The sequence below is a fragment of the Dermacentor andersoni genome, chromosome 1 (genome assembly GCF_023375885.2).
Source record: "Dermacentor andersoni chromosome 1, qqDerAnde1_hic_scaffold, whole genome shotgun sequence".
Taxonomy (NCBI): domain Eukaryota; kingdom Metazoa; phylum Arthropoda; class Arachnida; order Ixodida; family Ixodidae; genus Dermacentor; species Dermacentor andersoni.
This window is the reverse complement of record NC_092814.1, coordinates 148863716-148889324: the sequence shown is the minus strand read 5'-3', so window position 1 is coordinate 148889324 and position 25609 is coordinate 148863716. Positions and strand designations below refer to the sequence as shown.

The 25609-nt window shown below is 50.1% G+C and overlaps 1 protein-coding gene across 4 annotated transcripts in view; it reads right to left on the bottom strand.

Moving 5' to 3' along the window:
* Rhp (GTP-Rho-binding protein rhophilin) overlaps positions 1 to 25609 on the bottom strand; it is a 197150-nt gene that overhangs the window by 33200 nt on the left and 138341 nt on the right. For 3 of the 4 annotated variants that reach the window (XM_050192344.2, XM_050192346.3, XM_050192347.2), the window contains exons 2-3: positions 23324 to 23439; positions 220 to 348 (exon numbers count right to left, since the gene is read on the bottom strand). In XM_050192344.2, the coding sequence (XP_050048301.1) occupies positions 220 to 348; positions 23324 to 23439 (245 nt within the window). Of the gene's footprint in view, positions 1 to 219; positions 349 to 23323; positions 23440 to 24666; positions 25126 to 25609 lie in introns of those variants that run through there. The other variant, XM_050192345.3, reaches the window with a different exon arrangement.

Here is a 25609-nt window from a genome sequence, read left to right as displayed (position 1 = left end):
TGTGTGAGTTCCTAGTACAAGGCAGCACAAAACTGGAGAAACACACAAGACAAAGGAAACGATGGCAACTTACAGTATTTCTTTCGCTTCTTTTCTATTTTATGCTACCAATGTTCCAGCACTATGACCAACTTATATATGATCAATGCCCCATACACAAACTCTCTAATCAGCTCTTCATACAAAAAAAAAAGGGGGGGGGGAGGCCACCCTACGTACTTTTCACTCTGGTAGATCTGCACAGAGCTGTTGAGCTCAGCCAGCTGCTCCTTGAGCAACTGGAGGTTTGAGTTGAGAAAGCTCAGCTCCAGAGCAACTGTCTCACGAAGCTTCTTGTTTGTCGTAGCCCTGCAAATAGGAACACACAGCATGCCAAAATCTTAGTATTCAGCATCCTTGTGCCTCATTCCTCGATTAAAAGAACACCTCAGCACAATGGCGCATTGCAAAAACAGCATTAAGAAAAAATGAGGCAAATAACTTGAAAGCAGACTGTTTATCAAGCAAATGCGTGTCTGTGAGACACAAAAGTAACCTGGCAGTGGCGAACGTTACGCAGTCAGTGGTTGTGGCATTGAGTACCATGGCCGTGAAACAAGGCCAGACAGGTTTGAGAACAGCCAATAGGTGCCAATGTGAGCAGTGGGACAGATAACATCACATGAAGGGCGGCATGAAAAGAATGTGCAGCAGATACAGCTTAAATTATTAGTCCACTTCAGCATCCCTTTAACAATAACCCTTCTGAATATCTCTCAGAACATTGCAAACATTGTGATTGCCTCCCAGAATTTGTGTACCAAAATCATGTAAAGCTTTTTTTATATAAGTGAATCCCATTACAAGTACATCTGCAAGTCCTGTTTTTACCATGTGATGAGGACATTAACTTTCTCAATGGTTGGTTATCTGCGAGTGTTCCGTTTTATATTGTTTTATTTTTAACCTAGCGCTTCTTTAGATTGTTAACATTGTAGCTTCCCGACTTCTTTAGACATGTTTGGATTAAACATTGTTTTAAATCTATATGTTGACGACTGGTCGACCCTGCGTCCTCCCCCACCCCCTCCATTTTTTGGAGGGAAGGCGGGGGGGGGGGGGGGGGGGCGGACATATTCGTTCGGCCTTGTTTGGTTTGCTGCTATTTCAATGATATTTTGCTTGTTCAGTTTTCCAGCTGTTTGATTATTCCTTCATCATCGGCTTCACACAGCACATTTCTTCCTTCAACCACATTTTTTGTCTGCCTTCTCCCTTTTTTCCACACAAACAGAAGGTGAATGCTCCAGTATATATTCTTTGATTCTTCCATTAAAATATGTGACCCGCTTGTTTGTGCAGGTAGATGCCATTTTTTCCCATTCCCTTTGGCATCTTCATCTAGTAATTCCGAAGCGGTTTAGCAGCACTCTAACATAATTGTGCAAAAAGTTTACTGCGAAAAAGAAAATTGTTACAACAGCCTCTAGTAACAATAATCAGGCTGTTGGATCACGTTTACTTTCATAATTGTCGCCTTACACGATCTTTGTACACAGCGCTGCCGGAGCGCTCGGAAGTCGACCCATCGACGAAGCTTAGCTCGTTGCTAAGGCGTTTCAAGCGTCGCAGTACAGGCGTGCGCAAGTTCTTTTTTTTTTTTTTAAACATAGAGCCGTGCAGGGCGCTGTCATGTATCGCAAGCGGGACGCGCCCGATGCGTGCCCAGATGGGTGTCGCTGGTGTAGCTGCGGGGCAGAGCGCTCTTCACGGATTTTCGCGCACCTCCACTGCCTGCACGTTGCCGCAGCAGAGATCGCGAGCGTGCCAAGGCCGCTGGCTCGAGGGATCATGCCAGCGCGCGATTCTCCGCTTGATTTCGACTGGATTTCGGCCTGTGGTGAACGGCGCCACAAGGGGCGGATTAGGCCACACCAAAACGAGATCCAAACAGCGCAGGAGCACCGCGCGCCGCCGTTGCAGGTCATGCATTTTGCAAAAGGCCGCCAGATAGGGACAGCGAAACGAACAGCACGTTTGCCACAGCAAGGAATGAAAGGAATGCTCGATCATCGGAAGCAACGATCGCAATAAAACAGCTCCGATATAAATGACCCCCCCCCCCCCCCCGTTGCTCCCTCCCACCCTCAAAAAAAAAAAAAAAAAAAGGTTTAGCAAGTGAAAAAGGTAGGGCGGAATGACCATGGTCGCATTACATTTCTCCCCATGATGCTTATCCATCGTTTCGCGCATGTGTTCAACATTGAGAACTACACTAGCGAAAATTCCTCGGAGAGCGAATTGCATACACAATCTTTTTATACGAAAATCGCTTAAACGGAATCGCCGCTTAAACGGAACAACAGCCTCTAAATTGGTTGGTTTTGTTATTGGGTAATGCAAAAATTAAACAAAAATATCGTTCATCAAAACAAAAATTTTCGTAACTCTCTGTAAAGGGGATCAGGTACAGAAGCAAGCCCTAAACGAACTTTTCTCAGAAATAGGCAGGATCTCAAATATATATTTTTTGCGACACTTGTCTTCTATCCAGAAAACCATCCTTAAATGCGAGCGATGGCAGTGAGTCAAGCAGGCTAAAATTTTAATAGATTTTCAAAGCAGGCAGACAGTTTCGCGGCACCCCCCCTCGCCCCTCATCGACGACCAAAATACGGACGACCAAATGCAGCGCACCATTACCGTAGCGCCATTCCTATGTATATTTGGGCTCCCTCAGCATGCAGTGTGGCCATTTTTAGCAATTTTGTCGTTGATTTAGCGAATTCTTGGCCTGTTTAGCAACAAAATTTTATATTTCGCGTTCGGTGACTGCTTATAGCGACGTGACAGAACAATTGGCGACATTTAACAGTTCGAAGTTTAAAATGTGGCTACGAAAATGACTGTCTAGAACATGCTTTATTTGGCTGTACAGCACGTGCACTCCGTGACCACGATGAAACAATGGTGGTCTGCTCCTTGGAGGTTATATAATATAACCTCCTAGGTGCGTATCGTCTGGACTCCTGGACACGCCTCTCTCCATGGTATTGAACGCGTTAATGCGGCAGCCCGAGGTCTGACTGGCCGGGCACCATCGGAAGAGCTGTCCAACCCAGACGACGCACCGCCAGAGCCCCTACAGTACACCGCGACGCTCGAGTACTACCGACAAAGCCGCCATAACTATCCCCCTCCTCATCCTTCGCTTAATAGGACAGATGCCGCTATCTGGCGGCAACTGCATACTAATTCCTTTCCTTGTCTCCACATGCTACATATCTTTCATCCCACCCTATACCCTTCCTATTGTCCCCACTGTGGGGCCAAACCCACGGGGTACCACTCCACATGGGAATGCCCTAACCCTTCGGGTGATCCTCCTATACCCGACCGTATAGCCTTTCCTCTTGGGAGTCTGCACTGCTCAGCACAAGCCCGCAGGAACAGCAACGGATGATCCAGCGGGCTCGCGAAGTCGCGCATGCCAATGGAGCGCTGGACTGAGGGCCCCACTCATCGAGGAAATTTTCCTACTTGTTTTGCCAAATAAATGCTTATTGTCTCAATCTCTCCCCTTGGTCTGCTCTCACAGAGGCCGTACGGTGCGAGTCGTTATGCCGAGGACAACATGGCTTCACCGTTCACGAAATTTCTTTATTTGTTTGTTTGTTGTGGAGAATATGCATGCAGTACTGTGAGCACTGCCATCCATTCAGCGCGAGACCCGAGCTCGTGTTGCTGATGCTAAGAGCTACGGCTGTTCGTACAGAGCCTCTTTCGATCCCTTGGACGAGAGTTAATAAATCCCCATTTCATTTGGTGGACGTGCGCGGCAACCTCGAAAACTGCAACTCGAAATTCGGACGCTGCCCACTGGTGCGACCATTCTTCATAAAACCCATTAGGTCTTAACGCTGCGGGTACTGCGGTATTACTAAGGATGCGCTCGGTTAGTGGACGTTCGTAAGCGTAGCAGTAAATTAAATTACCAAAGCATATTGCATTAATTTTTAGGTGAGATTTAGAACGCAGCAGGTGAATACTAGGACAGATCAGCTGTAGCAGAAGGTGTACATAGTAGAGCGGCTGGCTCACGCAAATCTGAACGCACCGCTTCCATTTCTCGCAGCTTTCGGACAAAACAATACCGAGCGAAGTTTTCAGGTGAATCAAGGGACGACAACGTACGTAGAAGTTGACCTGTCTCAAGATCACGTAATTATCATTGGTGTGTTAGGAACACGACCAAGGTCGTTCCGCATAATTCAGTTCTCCTTTCACGAGTGCTGAAAAAAACAAATGCAGGCATAACCTGAACCAAGTGCGTGTTTGCGCTAGGAAAGTCGGTTAACCCGTGCACTTCTAAACCGCGCTGGATTTGTAATCCTCAAAATTTGAAGGTAACGTGGGAGTTCATGCTGTCATTATAATTTGCCTTTAAAAAAAAAACACTAGTAAAGTAAAAGTTCGCTGCACCGGCGCTGCGGATAAATTCACTGTTCCTCGCCGGCACGGATACTACACTAACGTGATAGCGCGAAACATGACAGCACAAACTTGTCTTGTTTCGCGCTACACCACTAATCACTACGAAAAACCAAATAGCCTAATGCGCCACCCTTCTAACGTGAAACATTTCGGTAGATACGTTACGACATGTTCTCCGATACTATAGTGCTCCAGAAACGCCTATAACAAATAAAATTCACTCGACATCTTTAGCGACAACTTTAGATATTTTGGAGAAAAGTTCAGCGACTTCTTTGTCTCATTTGAACGACACGCTCGCAGAAGTTGGCAACACTGCCTGCATGACCGCGTGTTATTCGACCAACAACTGACTGGAACAGCAAGTGCTGTGTTTTTGTTTTGATACGTCACCGACGCTTTCTCAAAACCGAAACCAGCGAAGACTAGCTAATACAGAAGCCGTCGACCACTCCCAAACCATGGGCCACACTAGCTGAAAGTAGCTGCTACATTCGAATATTTATGCTTAAAGGGGCCCCGCAACACTTCTAACTAATCATAGAATCGCCTCACAATTAAAGTACGTCGTCCCACGAATTTCACGCCGCAAGATTTTTTTCGAATCCTTTAACTATAAGTCGCGTTATCACACCGAAACGCGGCCTTTTCTCTCTTTTCGTCTGCGCTAGCGCGCTGGAAGCTACACAGCGGAGAAGCCAGCAGGGCAAAGCCCCGGCCAAACAAAAAATTGATGCAAGGATGAAATGACTTTTTCCGTCTTTTCGAGATCGCAGACATGTATTTCTTTTTTTTCGCTCAAAATCAGCATCTATGCATTAGTGAGAACGTTCTCGCAATCACGAAATCAGCCAGCGGCGTTGGTCGGCCGAGTGCTTTCGATCAGCTTTCGGCGACGGCATTGCGGATGCGAGGAAAGCATCTGTTCACTGCTTTTGACACGAGATTGTAAATTCTCTGCTGCATGCAGTGCAATATTTGGCTCACACGTTCACAGGAGCTTCGCCAACAGATCGGTAACGCTTTTTTAGTATGTTCGGAAGGTGTTGCAGGGCCCCTTGTCGAACAGTGTTAAGAAGGGTGTACGACACATAGCGCTGTTCCTCTCTGCACACCTTCCTCGGTAAACGGAACTCCTGCTAACCGGAACATACTTATCCAGTCCCTTGAGGTTGCGTTTAACGGGGTTCTACTGCATTTGCTTGTTGGCAACAAATACCCCAGTCAAATAAAAACATTGAGATTACGAAGTGGATCCATTGGCGCCTATTTGTCCAACAAATGTTTGAGGCTCAATTTGAGAAGCTTATACTCAAATGCATGAACACACAACGGCAATTCACTTCAACGACTCATCCGTCGTTTGACATGTCCGATATATCACATGCTATATAGACCAGAACACGCTAGCCTCGCACCCAGGCTAATCGAACGCATACTCTCGCACCCGGATTGCCCGGTCGACCAGCGCCATTTTGTTCTGGGCTGCCAAAGCGTGTTCGCCGGCGACCAGCAGACATGGCTAACGCTAGCTCTAGGACTCCAAAGTGCGGAAATGTGCCCGTTCACGCGAATCCAAAGTACAAGAAGTCATCTGGGCATCGTTGCGTCGTGTTTGGATGCCAAAATAACCAGCGGAAAAGGAGCAGGTTGCTTAGCGCTGTTTGCGAAGAGCACAATACACGTAGGGAATCGTGCCGGTGCGGTGTTTTCAGCCTGCACCGATTTCCAACCGCAACGAAGAATGACAAGCTGCGCCACCGGTGGATAGCTGCAGTGAATAGGAAGAACTACCAACCCAGTGAAAATGCACGAGTGAGTATTCGATCTGTGTATATTTTGGTGCCACGTTCAACTTTGCGCCCTACGAACGTAATGTGTAACACGCAGGTTTGCTCCGAGCACTTTCTGGACAAGCCCACAGAGCAGAATCCCGCGCCGGTGCTTCGCCTTGGCTATAACAAGAAGGCAAGCCTTTTCGTGTTTTCATTCAGGCAGAGCTCCCGACGGTTAAGCGGAACAGTTGAGTTTGCGGTTAGCGATACTTGCAGCTGCTGCACGGCATGACCATTAAGCGTGAACGACAAGTTGTAAACGATAGTATGTTGCCCTGCTGGTGAGCGTAATTGCTAATGAAAGTAAAACGAAGTCTGCTCGTCACGTAGCATGCGTCGACAAAAACGTAAACGACTGCTCGTCGCCGAAGGCGTTCTTGCAGCGCGCCTGCAGTCTTTACGAGCTGGTGTTGCAGGTGTCATTCGTAACGAATTCATTTGAGCATCCTGAGCTCTAAACTGCGTGCGGGCTGTTATGCAGGGCAAAGCGCAAAATTTTTCCGTTCATAAGGCGAGGAAAATAAGGTGCTTAATTATTGTTGTATTTTGTAACAAAATTTTTCTCGTTCTCACCAGTTTCTTTTACTGTTTTCTAAGGGAGCGCTAACAATCCGATATGGCCTCGCACAAGCGAAACAGGTCTGATACCAGGTAGCTGCAGTTGGTGGGGCTAATTTTTTGGAATGCAGGTGCGGTTGTTGTCTTGTACCAAAGGCTTCCCTGATGATGCAGCTTTAAGTAGGGATGGTAATTTTATGTGCCCTGTCATGGTTTGTGCAACTGTACAAAACCTGCATCCGTCATGCTCGCCCTGTTATATGGGCTTTGACTGCACATGTAGTTGAACATTAAAACTACTGTAGTTCCTCATTTTCCAATGAGTGCAGGTTTAGCATCACATGCTGCTTGTTCGAGTACTGTAGGCTTCTGTTCTTAATGTTGTACTCTTAAGGGGTTGCACGATACAATTGGCCTGGTGCATTTTCTATTTCATTTTGAGAGGACTTTATGTCTTCGCAACAGTGATGGCATGGGAAAGAACTACAGCCCTTCTTACTATAACATATATATTGTTTTCAATTTGCAGGTGGTGAAGGGCAGGCATCTGCTAATCAGGCAGTCAAACGACCTCGCCAGTTGGTTGCCAAACGCGGCCAAAGCAGTAGTGACCATGACAAACAAGACCAAACTGAAAGTGCAGAGGACAATGTTCTGCGTGCTTTAATAAAATGTGGCACCAACACAGTGCTGTAAAATCCTTCACAGGTTACGTGCTTACGTGGTTACCCGATGTATTCGCTTCTGCAGTCTGCACATCACTCAGTGTGGCCATTGCGGACTTGCATGAGGTCTTGAAGTTTGATTGAATCGAGACAGCGAAAATGACTGGCTAGAAAAAACGCGAAACATGCCTTCCGCCCAGCTAAAAAGCCCAAGTTTCGCTGTCGTGCCGGGTCGCATCTCCCGGCGTGGCAGCCCAGGCCTGCTACTTCGCGGCGCTTGGGATAGATGGCGCGACCGGCGCTCATCAATATGGCGGCGCGCTTTGAATTCACGGTGTTCTGGTGTATACTACATATAGCAAGCAAAATTTTGGGGACCAAGTAGTGCCAGTGGTTCAAGACAGAGAAATATCCATGGCAGATTTCCAACTTAACGAAAAATATAAACGCTGCTCTCCGCTGCATCATAGCAAACTACAAATATATTTTCAAGAGGACTCAAATTGTAATTCTACTGTTATTAACTATTTTGATGTTTCACGGCATTACTCATTCAGTTAGTCCCAATAACCATATACATGAACACAAAAAAAATTATCGGACTAATACAAATATGTATTGGAATTCTCGCTATAGCTAGGGTATGACTTTCACACAAAAGCACGCGAGTCTGCATGAAATCGTGCAAAAATCTCGACTCGTAGTGCACGCAACACTAGGGACCGCATTCCCAATCGAACTTCTGAACCCGGCGTCCCGACTCTTCAGTGAAGGTGAAATGCGCATAAGCGCGCGGCGCATGAGAACAGTCATGGTGTAAGCCTCCGTGGCCACTTCCGTGCTTCTGTACTATTAAGTGACCCATGTACGGCGAAGAACAGTTAAAACACCTAATTTTACTTTGACGTCTGGATCGAGTAAGTTTTAAATTATGCTTAATTGTCGTTTGTGTACTTCGCAAATATAAATTCTTGCACTTCTAATCTATATAGCCTTTCTTTAATTTGGCGGTGACGTAATCGAAAAAGGCAGCCCGTCACTCGACTTTGTTTTTAACTTGGAGCAAAGAAGACCTGAGAGGTGAGAGTCACTTGATAGCGCGCCTTTCAGCGCAGGGCAGCCATAGAAGGAAGAGAGAGAACATGGCTTTAAAGTATGTCCGCGTAAAGCGACCGCTCACTGTCATGCAGGCGGTCGCCTTTAAAAAAAAAAACGCAGAACGCAACAAGGTGTTTCCGACGCACGCGGCGAAGACAGCGCGATACCCAGGCGTGGCACGTGCGCGCGAAGCGTGAAGTCGCACATCACGCGTGGCGAGAAACGCGGTGCTATAAAGACGGGCGTCCCGGCGCACAGGGGTTCGGGCCAGCATGCAGGACGGGCCGTCGGCGTGCGCCCTCGAGGAAGATACGTGACCCTGAAAATGACATGCATACGCTTTCGCCCAAACTGGTTTCGTTTTTCCTTTCGACGAATGCCGAGTGAACGACGCCCCCCCCCCCCCCCCCCCCTCCAGCACCCCTTCCCCGGCCTTTCTCTATCGTCATCATATGTACTCTCGACGACAATCATTACACGCACAAAAAAGACACGCGCACGACGCGGTCCAATTAAAGAGCGCGCCGCCGGGGTCGAGCACCGCCGAGGCCGGCGGCGTGTGTCGCCCCCTCTCCGACACGGCGCGCGCCCGGGCCTCCCTCTGTTACGCGTAGCGAACCGGGAGGGGCGCCGTTGCGGGGTCGACCCGACGCGCATCCACCGCGGCCCAGATCGCACGAAGACAAAAGCGGCAACAACGCGCGGCCAACCTGCAGCGCCGCCGACACGCAGTGGTTCGCTTCAAGGTCAACGCGAGAAGCCTCGGCGGCCCGGCCCAAAGCCACGACCCTATTTTGGGCTCGTTATCATTAGGTCTCGCCCCGCTATGCGAGAACAGTGCGAGCCGACCGCAGCCCACCTTCGGTGTCACGCGGCTCGTCTTCGGCATTCGCTCCCACGTTTAGCGCCGCCGCGGACCGTGCGCTGGCCGCAGCGCGTGATTAACGCGAAGACGAAAGCGACCTCAATTAGCGGTTTTCTCCTAGAGCTGCAGAAAGACCAACGAAAAAAAAGAAAAGAGGGAAGAGAGGAGGGGGTAAGGAAGGTAGGGGGAACTATATTAGCGCTCACTCCAACCGCCCGCCTTTCCAAGTTATTTTTGCTCCTGAACCTGTACCTGAACATATATGCACAGTATGGGTCAAAACCTCCGTCCTTTCATGTCACCTTCACATGCTTTTTCTGCGACATGGGCTCGTTTTTCCTGAAACACACTAACCCGAATATTTATTTACACCGATGTAAAAAAAAATAATAAGTGGAGATTTAGCGGTAAGATTAACATCACCTCGCCACTCTCACGTCCTCGATCCATGATTTAAACCGCCTTCACCACATTGCAAATTGTACAGGAGCTCACTCGACATACGTCCTGCCTCCTCTTCGAGGAGCGAAGTGCAACTGACGACGCCACGACGGGTGCGCGCGCTCAGGCGGATGCAAGACTTGAAATGCCGGTGGCCGACGCAAATATTCTATAACGATTGGCGCTTAGATGTTACGGGGTTGCATTAGGCTGGCCGTACACGAGCACACTTATGTTCTTGTGGGTTTTATGGGTCTATGGTTTCTTACACCAAGCGATAGGTTAGTGAGAAAATTTCCTAATTCACGCTGGAAATTCAGAGACGCCGCTGTTCTTCGTTGAATAAAAACCGACACGAAATAGTTCACCACACACACACACACCGCGGCTGATGATGCGCGTCGAATGTTTACGCAGCCAAGAGAAATTTCCGCATACTGTAGCTACGGTTGCAGCGAAAGGCTACACAGGGTTTCTTCGCCTTCTATGAACTGACACCAAGTAAATTTCACGGAGGCGAGCTAAAACATCTCCAAATCGTTCCGCAGAAGGCGACGGCAATCAGCAGGCGACAAACAGCAGGCGGTCCTTCAAAGTATAGTTTAACAGGCGCCAATAGAGCGTTAAGCTATCCGACACTGTCTTCCACGCTCTCACTGCAAAAATAAAACCAGTTTTACAGTTTCCGCGCTTGCCACCCAACTGGTAGTGACTCATCGCATAGACCATGCAACAAGTGGAATATGCGAAGGAAGTGAACCAGCTGATCAGACAGAGATAGAGATAAGGAAGGCAGGGATGTTAACCAGTCAAGAGTAAGGTCCATACAAACTGGGATACATAGCGCAAGAATGACACAGTGACAAGCAAAAACATGGGACGAGTGCTAAGCGTTCGACAAAGATTGTCTTTGCGCTTGAAATTGAGAACAGTGGGACAATAAGTGGTGAATGCTCTCGTCGCACCCGCAAACATCACATGCAGTACTGTCAGCCCTTCCAATTATCGTGCTGAATAAGCTTTCGTGAAGGCAACTAACAACAACAATCACAACCGACACAGAAGAGACGCTTCGCGTAGGTGCAGTCGGGCCGGAGCTATAGGTCTGAGTTGCAGCGAAGGGTTGTCTGTGCAGCCTGGTGCGCCGTGTATGTGCGGTATTCCACTCTGCTAAGGAGAACGTGCGTGGTAGAATGCGAAGTTGTCTCGCAGCGTCGGTCCTTGAGAGAGGAATGTGGACGCAGCGCGGTCTTCTTTGTTTGACGTCCGAGCTGCCTTACCTGCGTTATCATTTCCAGTGATGAAGCAATGGCCTGGTATCTTGTGAAATAAGGTATCATGGCCTTTTTCTCTCAAGTGGTGGACAATTTCCACGACTTCGCACATCAGGTGATCGTGAGTTCCATGTCGGGGAAACGACTGCACACATTGCAAGGCCGGCCTTGAATCGCAGAAGACTGGACATTTTCGAAGACTTTCAGCAATTATCACATGAAGTGCATCGCGGAGAGCCGCGAGCTCTGCGGTTGTAGACGTAGTGATATGGGAAGTCTTGAACAGCTGGGTTATTCCCATTGTTGGTATAACTACAGCGCCACCAGAACTGCTTGATGTAGTTGAGCCATCAGTATAGACGTGTGTGCAGTCGCTGTATTTCTCGTACAAGAGGAGTAAAGTAAGTTGCTTGAGTGCTGATGCTGGCAAGTCCGAATTTTTCTGAAGTCCTGGGATTGTAAGGTTACTCGAGTACGACTCACACACCATGGAGCAATCGAAGGTCTCGCCGCAGGTGCGTAACCAGACTTGAGAGAGGCACGGTGCGCGAAGACAGTTGCACTGAATGTCGTGCGGGGCCTTTCTACTGGGAGACTTGCGAGATGGTGGGTAGGGGTCGGGGCGAAGTGTCTTATGTGGACACGCATTGTTTCAGTGGTAATGTGCGTTATAATAGTGTAATCTTGAGCGACTGCAATAACTTCAGTCGATGACGCACTGCGCGGTATACCAAGGCATATCTTGAGGGCTTGGGCTTGGATGCCCTGTATTGTATTCAGGTTAGTTCTGCAGGTGTTGGACATGACCGGTAGGCTGTACCGCAGGAATCCAATAAAGAGGACGCTACAGTTGCAGCATAGATTGTATTAACACTCCCCAGGTCTTTCCTGCTAGGAGCTTAAACATATGGCAAATTCCCGTGGGACGTTTTCTCACATAATTCACTTGAGGGGTTCAGAAAAAAAATTAAATTATGGGGTTTTACGTGCCAAAACCACTTTCTGATTATGAGGCACGCCGTAGTGGAGGACTCCGGAAATTTCGACCACCTGGGGTGCTTTAACGTGCACCTAGGGGTTCAGAAGAGATTTCTGTCAATGAATACCTCCAAAAATCTGACTTAAACTGCACGAGATCAGCTTTCTGTCGACGGATATCACGTATGGAGACACTGGCTTCCTGGTAAATGTCACCACTGCACTGAACTCACTGATATTCCTCCAAGCAGCTCCGGTCACTTTCACAGTATGATTTAACTCTACCGATCCACATGCCTATGCTCTGAGAAAGTGCGGTTGCAGTCACACGCTCTCACACTTGACAGCGAGAGAGTTGAGACGCCGCATCGATTGTTACACGTCGTGGAACGCAGCCAACACACTAAATGTGCGCAAGCGCACAGGCGCAACCACACTACGTGGCCAGTTTTTCATCGTCGCAACAGAGGAGATTCTCAGCAAAACCACCGGTTTTTCGCCGCCTATAAACGAGCAGGCATGTCGCCTCATCGGTGCGTGTTACCTTAGGCGGTGCTCACTGACGAAGCAAGGCGAGTGCTTACAAAGTAAAGCACGGCACCAGACGCGGGTAGTCCCCACCAAGCGCAAAGTCGCTTAATGCACGACGACGCCATGTTTATTCGTTCATTTGCGTCGCTATATGGGTGCCGCCCAGACGCGCTCTCGTGCCATAATCCGCGTCGCGGGGTCGTTGACGCCACACATGCGGAGCGCGCTGACCGGTCCCACCAGCGCGCGCGTTGGCCCCAGCGTGCCACTTTGCGTTGCTTTTACTTCCACACACTTGACAGAGCGACGCCTGCGGTGCGCCGTTACGAGGAAGCCGTTTGATAATAAATGCGTGCGATAAGTTGACTTCTTTTTGTTCTTCCTAGACGTCTGGCACGCTGTCACGACAGCAATTCGACTACGCACACGTGCATCGGGCTGCACGCACGAACAACTAAGCCACACGTTTATTTATTGTACAGAGAAAAGGAAATAACGTGCCGATGTGCGTTTGAATTATACCAGTTACTGTACCACGTGGACCAACTAAGCGTTGCTGAGAGCGGCTAAAGTGGGCTTGTTGGTAAGTCACATTGACATGCACAAAGACACAGAAGGTGCGCTACAACAATTTAAGGGTTGCTGCACACTTCCTAACCGCTTAATGCCATGAAGCGATGGTTAGACTCGCGACTGTAGAAACGACACTAGCGCATCCCCAAGTTGCAATGTGGGGGAGAAGACGCTAATGCACGACCAATCATGAACATTGAAAATTATGCGCCTTAACGTCACGAAACTGCACAGTGGGCTATGAGAGTCGACGTAGCGGAGGGATTCGTTTTGATTGTCTGGAGTTCTTTTAACATGGACCCAAAGCACGGTACACGATCGTTTTTTCATTCCGTCCCCGCAGCAATGAGAGCACCGCGGCCGAGTTTCGAACCTGCGATCTCGAGCTGAGTCTGAGCGCAACGCCGGAGCCACCGTGGCGACGAGCAAATCAAGTGCATCGTATCTACACACACAACCATATGGCGTCTCTCAAACGAGTGGTGGGCACTCGATAAAGGCACAATGCCTCCGAAAGGGGACAGCACGAAAACACTTCGGAAAGGCATTCGCCCGAGCTTATCGAAGACCGAGTGTAGCATTTTGACACTGCGTCAAAAATTCGTCGTCCCTATAATGCAGTCCGTCCAGACCAAGTGAGTGGATGGATGGGTGCTGTGAGCTCCCCCTTTGGAACGGAGCGCTGGGCTGCGCCATCAAGCTCTTGTTATTATATTGCCTAACGTCCTACCTATCTTTAATTTAAAAAGAAATAAAAAAAGGAAAAATTTCCCTCACCAAACTTTCTGAAAACCTATAGGGAACTTTGTTCTTTTACACCTCCGTTGCTTGTCCTTACCCTACTATTCTTCCACCAATCCTCTCATCGCATCTTACTAATCTCTATCGCGGACATGTTTGCTTTCCCCCTGCTCTCGCTGAGCACAAGGGCTTTAAGGAGGCCCGAGGTGCTTAAATTGACCGCTAGGCAGATATCTTCACATTCTCATAAAACATGTTCCATCGTTTCCCTAGCTTTACCGCAGCAAACACATGCTTCTTCTTCCTTGTATCTCGCTTTATAAGTGCGTGTTCTAAGGCATCCTGATCTCGCTTCGAAAAGTAAAGAGCTTCCCTTTGAGTTATCATATCTTGTTGATTTCCAGATTTCGTTTTTTCCTGTTAAGTAGGTACTCATAGCAGGTTTCTCAACCTCTGTGGCTTCCCGCTTGACGCTCTTTGTTGTCATGTTGCTCACCATACCGGTCGCATACTAGCTGGTGGCGGCAGTCGCTCGACAGTTCTTTTCCTCCACCGTGAATCAATGTTTTTCCTGTACAAATACTTCAACACTCTCCCGGCCCATTTGCTTTTTTCCGTATTCCTCAGTCGTTCTTCATAATAAATTTTACTGTGAGCTTCCCTGACTTCAAAACTTCTCCAGCCGATATCACCCTGCACAGCTTCATTTGTTGTCTTCCCGTGAGCGCCCAATGCGAGGCGTCCCACTGACCTTTGGCTGCCATCGAGCCCTGATTGTACCCCTGACTTCAAGCAAAGAACCGCATTTCCAAATGTAAGTCCTGGAACCATTGCACCTTTCCACATACCCCGGAGCACCTCGTACATATTACATCCTTTAGTGCTCTGTGATTCATTATGGCCGCATTTCTCTTCCCCTTTGCAGTTATTGTTTTTTCCTGTGTTTCCATGTATCTGTTGCCGTCGTTACTCCGTACACCAAGGTATATATATTATTTCGCGCGAGGTATTTCCTGGCCCTGTATTGACACTGTCTGTTCACTGCTTTCATTGAATACCATAACACCTGGTTTTTTAACGCTAAATTTCAGATCTAAATTATCGCCGTCCTGTCCACAGATATTAGCCAGACGTTGCATATCACTCTGCTTGTTTGCTAGCAACACAATGTCGTCCGCATAAAATAAACCTGGAAGCTGCTGCTCTGCTATTGTGCCCGCCTGTTTGTATGACAGATTAAGCCCGATATCGGGATCCCTCTAGCGCCTTTTCTATCCTTACCATGTACATCATAAACAGCAGCGGGGATAGAGGGCACCCCTGTCTATATCAACTTGCTCCTCGCTCTTCACCACGTGCGCTCGTAATGCGTTACCGGTACATTTTATGGAGTGGAAAATAAAGCGCTGTCTTGGGGAACACCACATGATAGCCAGCGAGCTCGCATTCCACATCCAGTCCAATCCTTTCTGACGCCAACGCGCTGCACAGCGCGCACCACAACCTCCCACGCTGCCGAGTTTTCAAATGGGTCAGCACTTGCCGCTTCTTTCAGCAAACATAGATCTTCGTCTACACGAAATCGCTTTCGTGGCGTGCGCTGCGCAGACGAACATAAAGGCGTGGTTGAAAAGCACGGCAGTCACTGGAGGCAGCCATCTCGGAAAGAGCGATGCAAGCGAGGTGCCATCGCTCCGCTATCCGCTAGTTCCGCTCGCCCGCTTCGGAGGGTGCCGATGCGCATTCGCGCTTCCGCTTCGCTCAACTTCTGAGCGGAGCGTAAAAACTCCCAACAGACTCATTTGTAGCGGTTTACGTTGTCATACGCTCCGGTAATGTCTAAAAAAAAAAAACACTATGGCGGTCTCCTTTCTTCTCTGGATATTTCAATACACTGGGTAAGGCCGAATAAGTTACCATCCAGGCGCCTACAGATTCTGAAGCCATTCTGAAGTTCCCCCAATATGCCATTATTCTCTGCTCACGCTTGCAGCTTTAATTTAATCGCCTGCATTGCTAACCTGTATGTTACCGATGCAATGGTTGGTCAATGGTCTATATGAGTGAATTCTATATTCGTCCCCCTTATCTTTATAAATTAAATTCCTTCTAATTTGTCGCCAACTGCCTTGTACTTGCCTACCTTGTAAGCAACGCCGTCTATTGCCTTGGAAAGATTCGGCTGTTATTTTTCGGATGTAATTTAATGCCGCGTCCCCTTTTGTTTGTTTCCATCTTCGTCTAGGATACGTTGTATTTTTCCAGACATCCTGCTTAATAAGTTTACGTGGTTCCAAAATATCCTAGGTGCGGCCTTCTTTTTCCCACCTCTTTCTGACTACCAACGGTCACTTTCACCTTTTATCTTTGCTGGAACCGCGGTGTCACGGTCTGAGCGCCACCTTATAGCGACCGGAACTGACGGCCACTAACGACGCTGAAGGAACGACCTGCTCGGCACATAAGGCGGCACTGCCACGCACGTCTCGATTTGCTCCGCTCGACGCAGCGGCCGCGTCACGCAAAATGTGACCCGTCGGGTGACGAGTGCCTCAGTAGTCACGGTACGGTCGAAGAAAGCAGCACAGGGATGCGACGCAGCGTCGAAAGAAAGCGAGTTCCGCACACGATCAAGCTTTTTGGACTATACCAGCTAGCAGCGAAGAACTGACAGGTCAAGATTTGGCAGCGAAACACCCATCTCCAAACGCAAAAGTTTCGGGGCATGGAATCAAAAGTGAAATGAAAACGAAGAAGTTTCGCCGCAGCTGATGAAGCCGCTAGCCGCCTTGCAATCGAAAGGGGAAGTGGATTTGATTGATTGATTGAAAACTTTATTATTCCACCGAGCTGGGGTGCCCGCCTCTTACCGTACACGCAGGTAGGGGGGGGGAGAGCACGAGGCAGTCCCCGCGCGTTGAAGACGAAGTGGAAACTTAACCGTGACGACACGGCTTCGGCGCGAAATTCGAAGGCGAACGGGGCCTTAATTTCCTTCAGTAACAGTAATTTCCCGCTAAATGAGTGATAATGGAGTTCTGAAAGAATGCTTGACCAGTTGAAACAGACTTAATGTTACCATTTCGTGGTTCCTTTAATGTAGGCGAGGCGTCGCGGCGAGGCACAGAAATTTAACTGGAAGGTTTATTTTTAACGGGCGTCGCGCATTGGCGCCACGAAATGACAGTCGTCCCCGAACACCCGCGCATGCTTGCCAGCCAGCCAGACGCGGCGGCCCAGAAAAGCGGTCGACGCCGGCGGCAGATGGATCAGCCTGGCCAATGACCCGATTGGAGGTGCCTTCGAACCAAACTCACCGGTTTCTCCGTAGGCAGGGACAGAGATAACCGAGCCTATCGCTACCAGACGGTAAGAGGCAGGCGCTACGAGCCGAATTCTTCGGGCCTCGACTCGCGTCGGTTGCCTCCCAGAAGCCGCTCACGACGCGTGCCCACGGATGGTGTGGGCTGCACGCGACGGTGACCCACGCGGGTTGTTCCGCGAACCACGCTGCAGACAGACAGGCGCTTCCGTTCCCCGACATCACGGGTGCTTTACTAGACCGATTATTAAAGAAGCGCGCTAGTGCCGCAGATTTGTGACAATATAAAAGAAAAAGAATCGACCGACGCCAGCCGTTCTTATGGCTCTGTATACTTATTCACTGAGATAGCAGTTAGTTTTCCAAGTCCCCCTTCGAACGGCCCCCAACTTCGTGCAAAACTTGTCTAGTCCTGTTCCAACTCCCCCGGCAATATGCAACAATGATGGCGGAGGCGATATCGTGACACAACACTTCGCGAGAGGAAAGTGACTAGTTCGCTGCAAACGACTGGTGCATCGCGCTATGATGCGTGGACGTCGCTTGCTGTTGCCTCCGACATGCGCAGACGCCGACGCCGCTCTCAGAGTCTATGTTGCCCACGCTACAAACCCCACACAAATTCCAAAGAGAGGAAGCCGCACGACAGTGCAGCGCGGTGGTTCGCACGAATTCAGCTCTTCACTTACACAACCGCGCATGATTTCAATCCCAAGTTGCGGCAGTGGGGAAAGTTTTGTTTTCCTTTGCCATATGGTTAGGGCTAATAAGACGGTGAGAAGGTTTCACGAAGACGCCATTGCGATAAGGAACGGACGCACACAACAAACCCAGATTCGAGCTCTTCGCTGCTTTCGCAACAATAATAAAAAAAAAAATAGTCGAGAGCCCTTGAAAAGCAATTTGTGTGTCGTGCACATTTCTATGTGAGTGCCGATAAACAAGCGAAGCCGTGCAAGCGCAATCACAGTTCACGCGTATAGACTTGTTCATGCTGCATGCTATTGCCGAGGGCAAGAACAGGGACCACAGAATGGATTTCGGGTGTCCATAAACATCCAAATTCACACTTTTGTCGTTATCTTTCCCCAGATTCTCATCGTTATCCTATGCAAGACAAACATACATGCTTGGATACCAGCATATCAAGATTCCATTTCGTGTAAAGATGCAACGGTGAGATCGGCTTTTACGTCCCAAATTTACAGACTTATTACTACGACGCACCGGAATTTCTCTACGTCGGAAGGCGACTGCCGCTCCCACAAAACGAACACCTGGCCTCGCGCGGAAGCAAAACGCAAGCGCGAAGGATGCGCACTTGCAGCGAACTTGTGCGGCACACGGGAAACGCCAGTTGCAACAAGATTAACCCGCGCCGCTGCCTTCGCGAAATGTGTCTGCACAATTTGCTGACGGCTACGGCAGACTTCTAAACGCGCGCTTGAACTGAATGAATGACTCGAGCCCTAAGTGAGAGACGGAACAACCACATTGGAGAAGCAGCCAAGTTGTATCATACTTTTTTCTTTCTACGTTACGGTTATAATTGCAAGAGAAGTGCAATGGTAATATCAAAGACTAAAAGAAATAAGCATTTGATTAGCGTGCAAAGTTGACAAAATGCAAGGAATGCGACCTTATTTGGTTAGATTTGTTTCCAAAGCATTCACCATGTCAGTGAATGAATTACGCTAACAGATTCACTTTGCACAAACACAGAAATACAAGAGCAAACTTAACTACGAAACATAATCACTACTCCCGACACACTTCAATTCTGCGCAACAATCTCCTCTAACATATCCCCATAGGAGGCCACTATAGAATGTACCGAGGGAACGTCGCAACAATGCTCGTAAATTCAACATCAAGAGGCGTTTGGCAGGGGGAAAAGAAAGCATGCGGCCGATCGATGTGTCTCGCCGGAAATGCGACCGGTTTCGCCAGCTGGCAATGGTTATCGAGCTGCGCGCTGGGTTGTCAGCAAACTAACCGCGAAAAGGCGCCTTGAACGGCGCGAACCAAGCAGTCGCGACTCGCAGCTGGTGAGTCGTAGCCCTGTTCTCACCGCGAGCAAGCGGGCGCATGCACTGCCTCGGCTGACGTGCAGTGCCGCGGGCGAAGCGACTGCCGCTTAGAACGCACAAGGCGCCACACGACCCATACAGACAGCATGCCGTTCGCCAAGAAAAATGCGGGCGCGCCCTCAAAACGCCTTCGCCGTCCAAAATGTCGCTGCGGCGGCGACAGCCCTTGACATGAACGCCGCACGATCGGCGTTCACTATCGCACCAAAAAGAAACATAATTCATCGAGCCAGCGCGGTCGTTGCAAGCGCGTTGTCCGCGGTATATGCCCCACCGTGGACTGCTCAGTCCGCAAGTGGGAAGCCAATGAAAGGGCGACGACGACAGACAACGACACTGCAGGGAGAAAACAAGACACAAAGCAAATAAAACCGCCGTGTACCCACAAGCAGGCGTCTGGGGCTAGAAGTGGATCGCTGAGAGTGAGTCACGGAGGAATAATAATAGCCTGAAAGGGGACGGAACCATTAGCCACAGGGACACCCCAGAAACTCCCCCCTCCTCCCCTCCAATCAGCCTCTCTCCCAGAAGCGGCCGGCAGTGCGGATCGGCCTATCTGGAGCATGCCATCGAACGACGAGGCTCCGAGGAAAAGCACGAGGGCGCGCGCTGGCGACACGGGGCACACTGCAAGCAGTACGGGACGGGTGCCACACCCCGCGGCACGATGGTGCGCCATTCCACGCGGACGCACACGTCGAAGCGCGCGAATCGCGAATGCACCAAGCAAGGCCTCAATTATGGGGACACATGCATGAACGAGGAAAACGAACTACTTTCCGCTCTGCCTGCTGTTGACCCGCTATTCGTCGCATCTGTTGCTCGGCGCGAGAGGTGGGGTCATTTGAACTCACCAGGATCGTCCACCAACGAACGTTTCTAACAGCAGGAGGAAAGTAATCATTCGAGCCTTTTAAGGGGCTACAGTGATTACACTTGTACTCGACACATGCCCCCTTCGTGCGTTCGCATGCAAGCACGAGGTGCGGACACTATATATATGCCTCTATGCGCGCGTTACGTACATATACGTACACTCAACCACAAAAGTTTACGGATCACGGACTCTCGTAGAACGTTGAATTTCCGAGCAGCCTGTATAAGTAGCCAGCTAAACCGGACATCACTATGTTGTTCGCATATACCAGCAGCGGCTGGAAATGCGAACACCAGGTTGTGTTGTTGGGCTGCTGAAACATTAAGCTTTTTCTCAGATTCCTCGGTCCGTAAAATTTTGTGGACGACTGTACATACATGCTCTGTCTAGAGCGCTCTAGCGGTGCGACACTGGGGAGCAGTTATAGATTTGAACTGTTGGCTGTAGTGTTTCAGAAACAATGCTTATCTGTACAGCCACATCGACATGTGAGCCAAGCAGTCGTGGTGGGCCCGATATACCTGAGCCTATATATAGAAGGTACGCGCGGTCGAATTTCGCTTTCTTTGTTCCGCAGCGCGCAGGTATTCACCGTTCGTCATAACGAAACACGTCGCCAAGTGCGAGCAGCATCACAAAAGGACCATGCTTTCTCGTGGCAGACTGAGCAGTTCGCCAAGACACAGTACTGACATCTGACATTTGGCCATCACGCAAGCTACTCGAAAACCTCCGGCTATATTGCACCACGCTGACACACGGTCAGACAACGTTAGCAAAACTCAGCGAGTGCAGAGCCGAGGAGTTTTAAGAGCGTAAAATTCGGAGGGAATGAAGAGCGGAATGGGAGGCCGATGACAAGCAACAATGACTAAAGCACGGACGAGCAGCGAGTAGCCTGAAATCTGGGGTCGTATTTCGAAATGATGCATTTCGCTTTACATTCTTTTCGCACTTGGTAATTCGCTCGAACACCACCGTTGTCTCATCCACCGTTCTCATCCTCGATCGGCACGATCGAGGATGAGAAATAAAGAATTGAAAACGGAAGGGATCATAAGGAAATACGGCCTCTGTTTCTTTGCAGAAGCGGAATGCTGCTCGCTTCCTATATATATATAAAAATTCTAGCGTTTTACGTGCTGAAAGAACAACCTGATCAGGAGGCACGCAGTAGTGGGAGACTCCGGAATAATTTAGACCACTTGGGATTCTTTAGCGTACACCCAATGAGTGGTACACAGGCGTTTTTCACATTCCTAGAAATACAGCGAACGTTCTCGTTTACACGCAGAAGACCGCCAAGAAATCTGTAAAATTAAACCCAAGTTCGTCTTGCATACAAATCACTCGGGGCACGTATATGCCAGTGCCATCCAATCCACTCACGCGGACATTCTCAACAATAGCGCTCTCGTAAAAAGTGGCGAGACTGTAGTATACGAGTAACTTTAAATCTACAGACAGCGTTTCTTGGATGTCGCAACCCTCGGGTCAACGGATGAAAGCGAATGGTGCGAACATGGCGGCCGTGTTTGCACTCCGGTCTCCAAGGGCAGCGTTCGCCGCTAACGCGCATCGCTTGTCGCTCGCTGCGCCGTTACGGCCCCTGGCACGATTTAATTGGATACGCGCCCTGGCCTAATTGCGAACGCTTTTGTTCGGTCCCCGCAGAACGGCGAGGCCGCGCCGGAAGGCTTATCGGCGCCCCTACCGCGTTCCTAAGTACCACATTATGCGTAATAGGCGCCTCGGGGCGCTGTGGACGGGGCACGACTTGGCTTCGGCAGGACAGCTTCCTACTCTTGCGAACACACGCATCTACATGGAGAAAGGAACACACACACACACACACACACAAACACACACACACACACACACACACACACACACACACACACACACACACACACACACACACACACCTCCTTCGATTCCGGACTTATCCCAGAGCCGTCGATTGGTTCAAGCCGGTCGACGTATGCTTTTCCGATCGCACCGTACGCCTTTTCGCAGCACACATGCTGCAGTGCAAAGGGCACAACTAAGCCACAACCTTATGCCCAGGAGAAAACGAAAAAAAAAAGCATTAACGGACGGTAAGACCGACGCCAATCTCATGGCTAAGCCTGCAGAGTGCATATTCGCCCAAACGGCTGGTGGATAAGATGGATGGGCGCGTGCCTAGGGAGAACGCCGAGATGTCCCTGCTTCCGGTTGCACAACCTTTACTTCTTTCCGGTCGACTAACCTGAGTGACGCGCGAATTCTCCCCCCTTTGTTTCCACCGCGGTATCCCCCCACCCCCCTACCACCATCGTCGCCATTATCCGCTCCCCGCCACCACCGTACAGCAGCCGACCTCGATCGTTTGAGGAGGATAGAAACTACCATGCATACATGGCCGACTCGCGGGGCCCAATTTCAAAGGAATGTAGTCTTGCGGCGGTCCCCGAGCAGCGACACGGCGCGGAGTCTTCGCACCCTCGCAAAACGAACACTGCGAGAAAAAGAAACCGTCGCGCATCTCCTAAAACTCGGCCACCACTTTCGCGCATATACACGGCCCGCAATGCGTGCACCTCGTCGGCCTCCAGGCTTTGCGCAGGCGCCTTTTAGCAACGAAAGGCGACCAGGACACAAGACGCCGCTCGTGTCTTGCTTGCCTCTCAGTGGCACCGACTGAACTCGTGTCGAGCACATTGCATTCATTTATTTTTCTTATTTATTTACCGTAGTTTCTTTAGCATCGCGAAATGTGTCTGTGCCGCTAGGCTGCCAATAGACTTCATTTCACGTGCTCATGCGGGTGAAGAGTTTCCAGTTTCACTCGATTAGTTTTCACCAGCCTCAACTGCTACAGTTCCTTCAAAAGATCTTCCAAGTGAAAATGGTTATTATCAATCTTGCTCATGAACGGCGACAGAGAAGCTGTTGACTTTGCATTGGTCTCACCAAGAGTGAGAAGAAGGCAAAAATGCGTACAAAAGGGGTATACTCACTTGAAGAGCTTTTCAGCTCCGTTGCGCATCATCATCTGTTTGGTGATTTCATGGTTGATCTTGGAGCGGCGGTACTGCAGCTTGCCTCGGCACGTGGCAGCCCGGGGATCCGAGCCCTGCAAGAAAACACAAGGCGCGTTATATAGGCGTGCACCGTAATCTTATGCGGCGACGACTTCGTCCCCCCCCCCTCCAACAAGTGACAATATAACCCACATTGAATTATTTTCGTTGTGTCCAGTGAAGGCAAATCGAAGGACAGACATTCTGGAACTTTTGTTTAGCATCTGACATTTTTTTTTTTTAATAGCGCATATACAACAAGCAGTAGCTGTAGTTAATTTCCCCTCCTTGTGATACTGGGGTACACTTCGAAACACCGCGGAGAAAAGCAAACAATGAGAGAGGGAATAAAAAAAGACTTCGTCGAGAAAGGACTACTACGTTTCTCCATCACCCGTAGCAGCGATCAAGAAGTGAAAAGTTAAAACAAAATACCGCGTCGCGGACTTGCTCAACGCGGTCGCACGAAACGCGCGATCGAGGGTTGCAGCATGCACCGCAGGCAGACTCTCCCGCGCATGCTGAAGGCGATCAAGACGGCGGACAACTCCGCGCGCGACGTTTCCATCGAAGCGGGCGACCCCATTGCTGCAGTATCGCGGTAAAGGCAGGGGGCTGTTGCCGAGGCCATTTGCACCAGATTTTGTCTATGACGCCGCCACACGGATAGCGGGAGCTATGCAAACGCAGTGGCTTTGTCGAAAAAGATAACAGAACACGCGTACAAGTGCGCGCGAAAAACGGGTTTACGCATGCCAAAAAAGAAAGCCCGAAGGCGTCGGTGCACTCACTACACGCAAGCAGGAGCCCACAACATCCGCCTTTAGAAGAGTTCGTGCATCAAAGGCGAACATACGTGCCGCGCGCGTCATTAGCTTTGATCGGACGAAATATATCAGTGAGCTGTACAAATACAAGGCGAAGAGAGCAGATTCCTAGTGTACACACCATGCGCGTCCTATGCTCGGCGCAACCAGGCTGGAGACGGCGACAAGATGTTTTGTTTTTTCGTTACTTTCCATGTTCCAAAATTGTCCACCCAATGACAGTAGGTGCACACCACGTTTAACACGCGACATGAATTTCCTTTTAGCTCGTTTATCTCCTTCGTTCCTTTTGCGGGCACGCGGCCATTCGTTGTCGCTGGAGCGAAACTCTTCTCGAGGAGAGGAGGACGTACTGCCGCTGCGCACTCCATTTAATGTTCTATTCGCGGAAGACGCATATATATGCACGTAGGCTGCAAACCGAAATCACCAATAAAGAAACAAAGGCGGGACCTGTTTCAGGGCGATCACCAGATTGTTCAGGTTTTCAATCCAAGTCTCCATAGCCGGCTGGCTGTCGCTGCTGAGCCGACTGGCCAGCTTGGCGGCGGCGGTGGGCGAAATTCCACAGCGTCCGAGACAAGTGCACACACGCGGCTGCCCCTCGGACGTCCCGGCACAACGACGAGCACGTGCTTAAAGAGCCACAATGTGGGTCAGTACCGAGCCAGTCCGAAAGCCATCGCAAACCTGCAGCAGCAGGCGATCCGGCCGCGGGGCCCCACTTCAGCCTATGGTCGGCCTCTCCACCAGCTTAACGCGGAATTCGCCGCGCGAGTGGGCAGCCGGGCCGTGCACAAACACCGGGCGATGGGACGTCCAGCCTTCTCGAGCGAGCGCACACAGGCCCACGGCGTTGAGCGAGCACTGCAGTCTCCTCCAGACGACGACAAACACACGCGCGCGAGGCGGCGAAAGGCTGTTGACAAACGCCAGCTGCGGCTGGGGACCCGAGACGCAGCCACTTTGCCACTTTCTCTACAACAGAGCTCTGGGAAGAGATCAGGGCGATCGGGGGTTGTTGCGACTCCAGTGGCAGCCGCGAAGAATTGCGGCAGACAGCAGCATCAACGGCAGTGACGGCGGTGTTGGAGCTGCGCCGCGGGACGTTTCGGCAACTTCGCTCTCCGTTGACTTCTGGCGGCTCCGGCGAGAGCCAGCGCGACCCACATCATGCGGTGGAGGGCGAGCCGCTGCTAGACGACAAAGCCTTCTCGCCCTCGGCGCTACGAATGGAACGGGCCGCCGTTTCCAGTGCGCTCGACCAGCTCAACGCCCTTGGCAGCCCCGCCCCGCCAGATTCGATTTGTATACAGAGCCCCGGGGGCCTGGCGGGCGCACTGCCTGCCTGCTCCCGATACTCCCGACGGCTTATCAGCACGGCTTTTCTTAAACC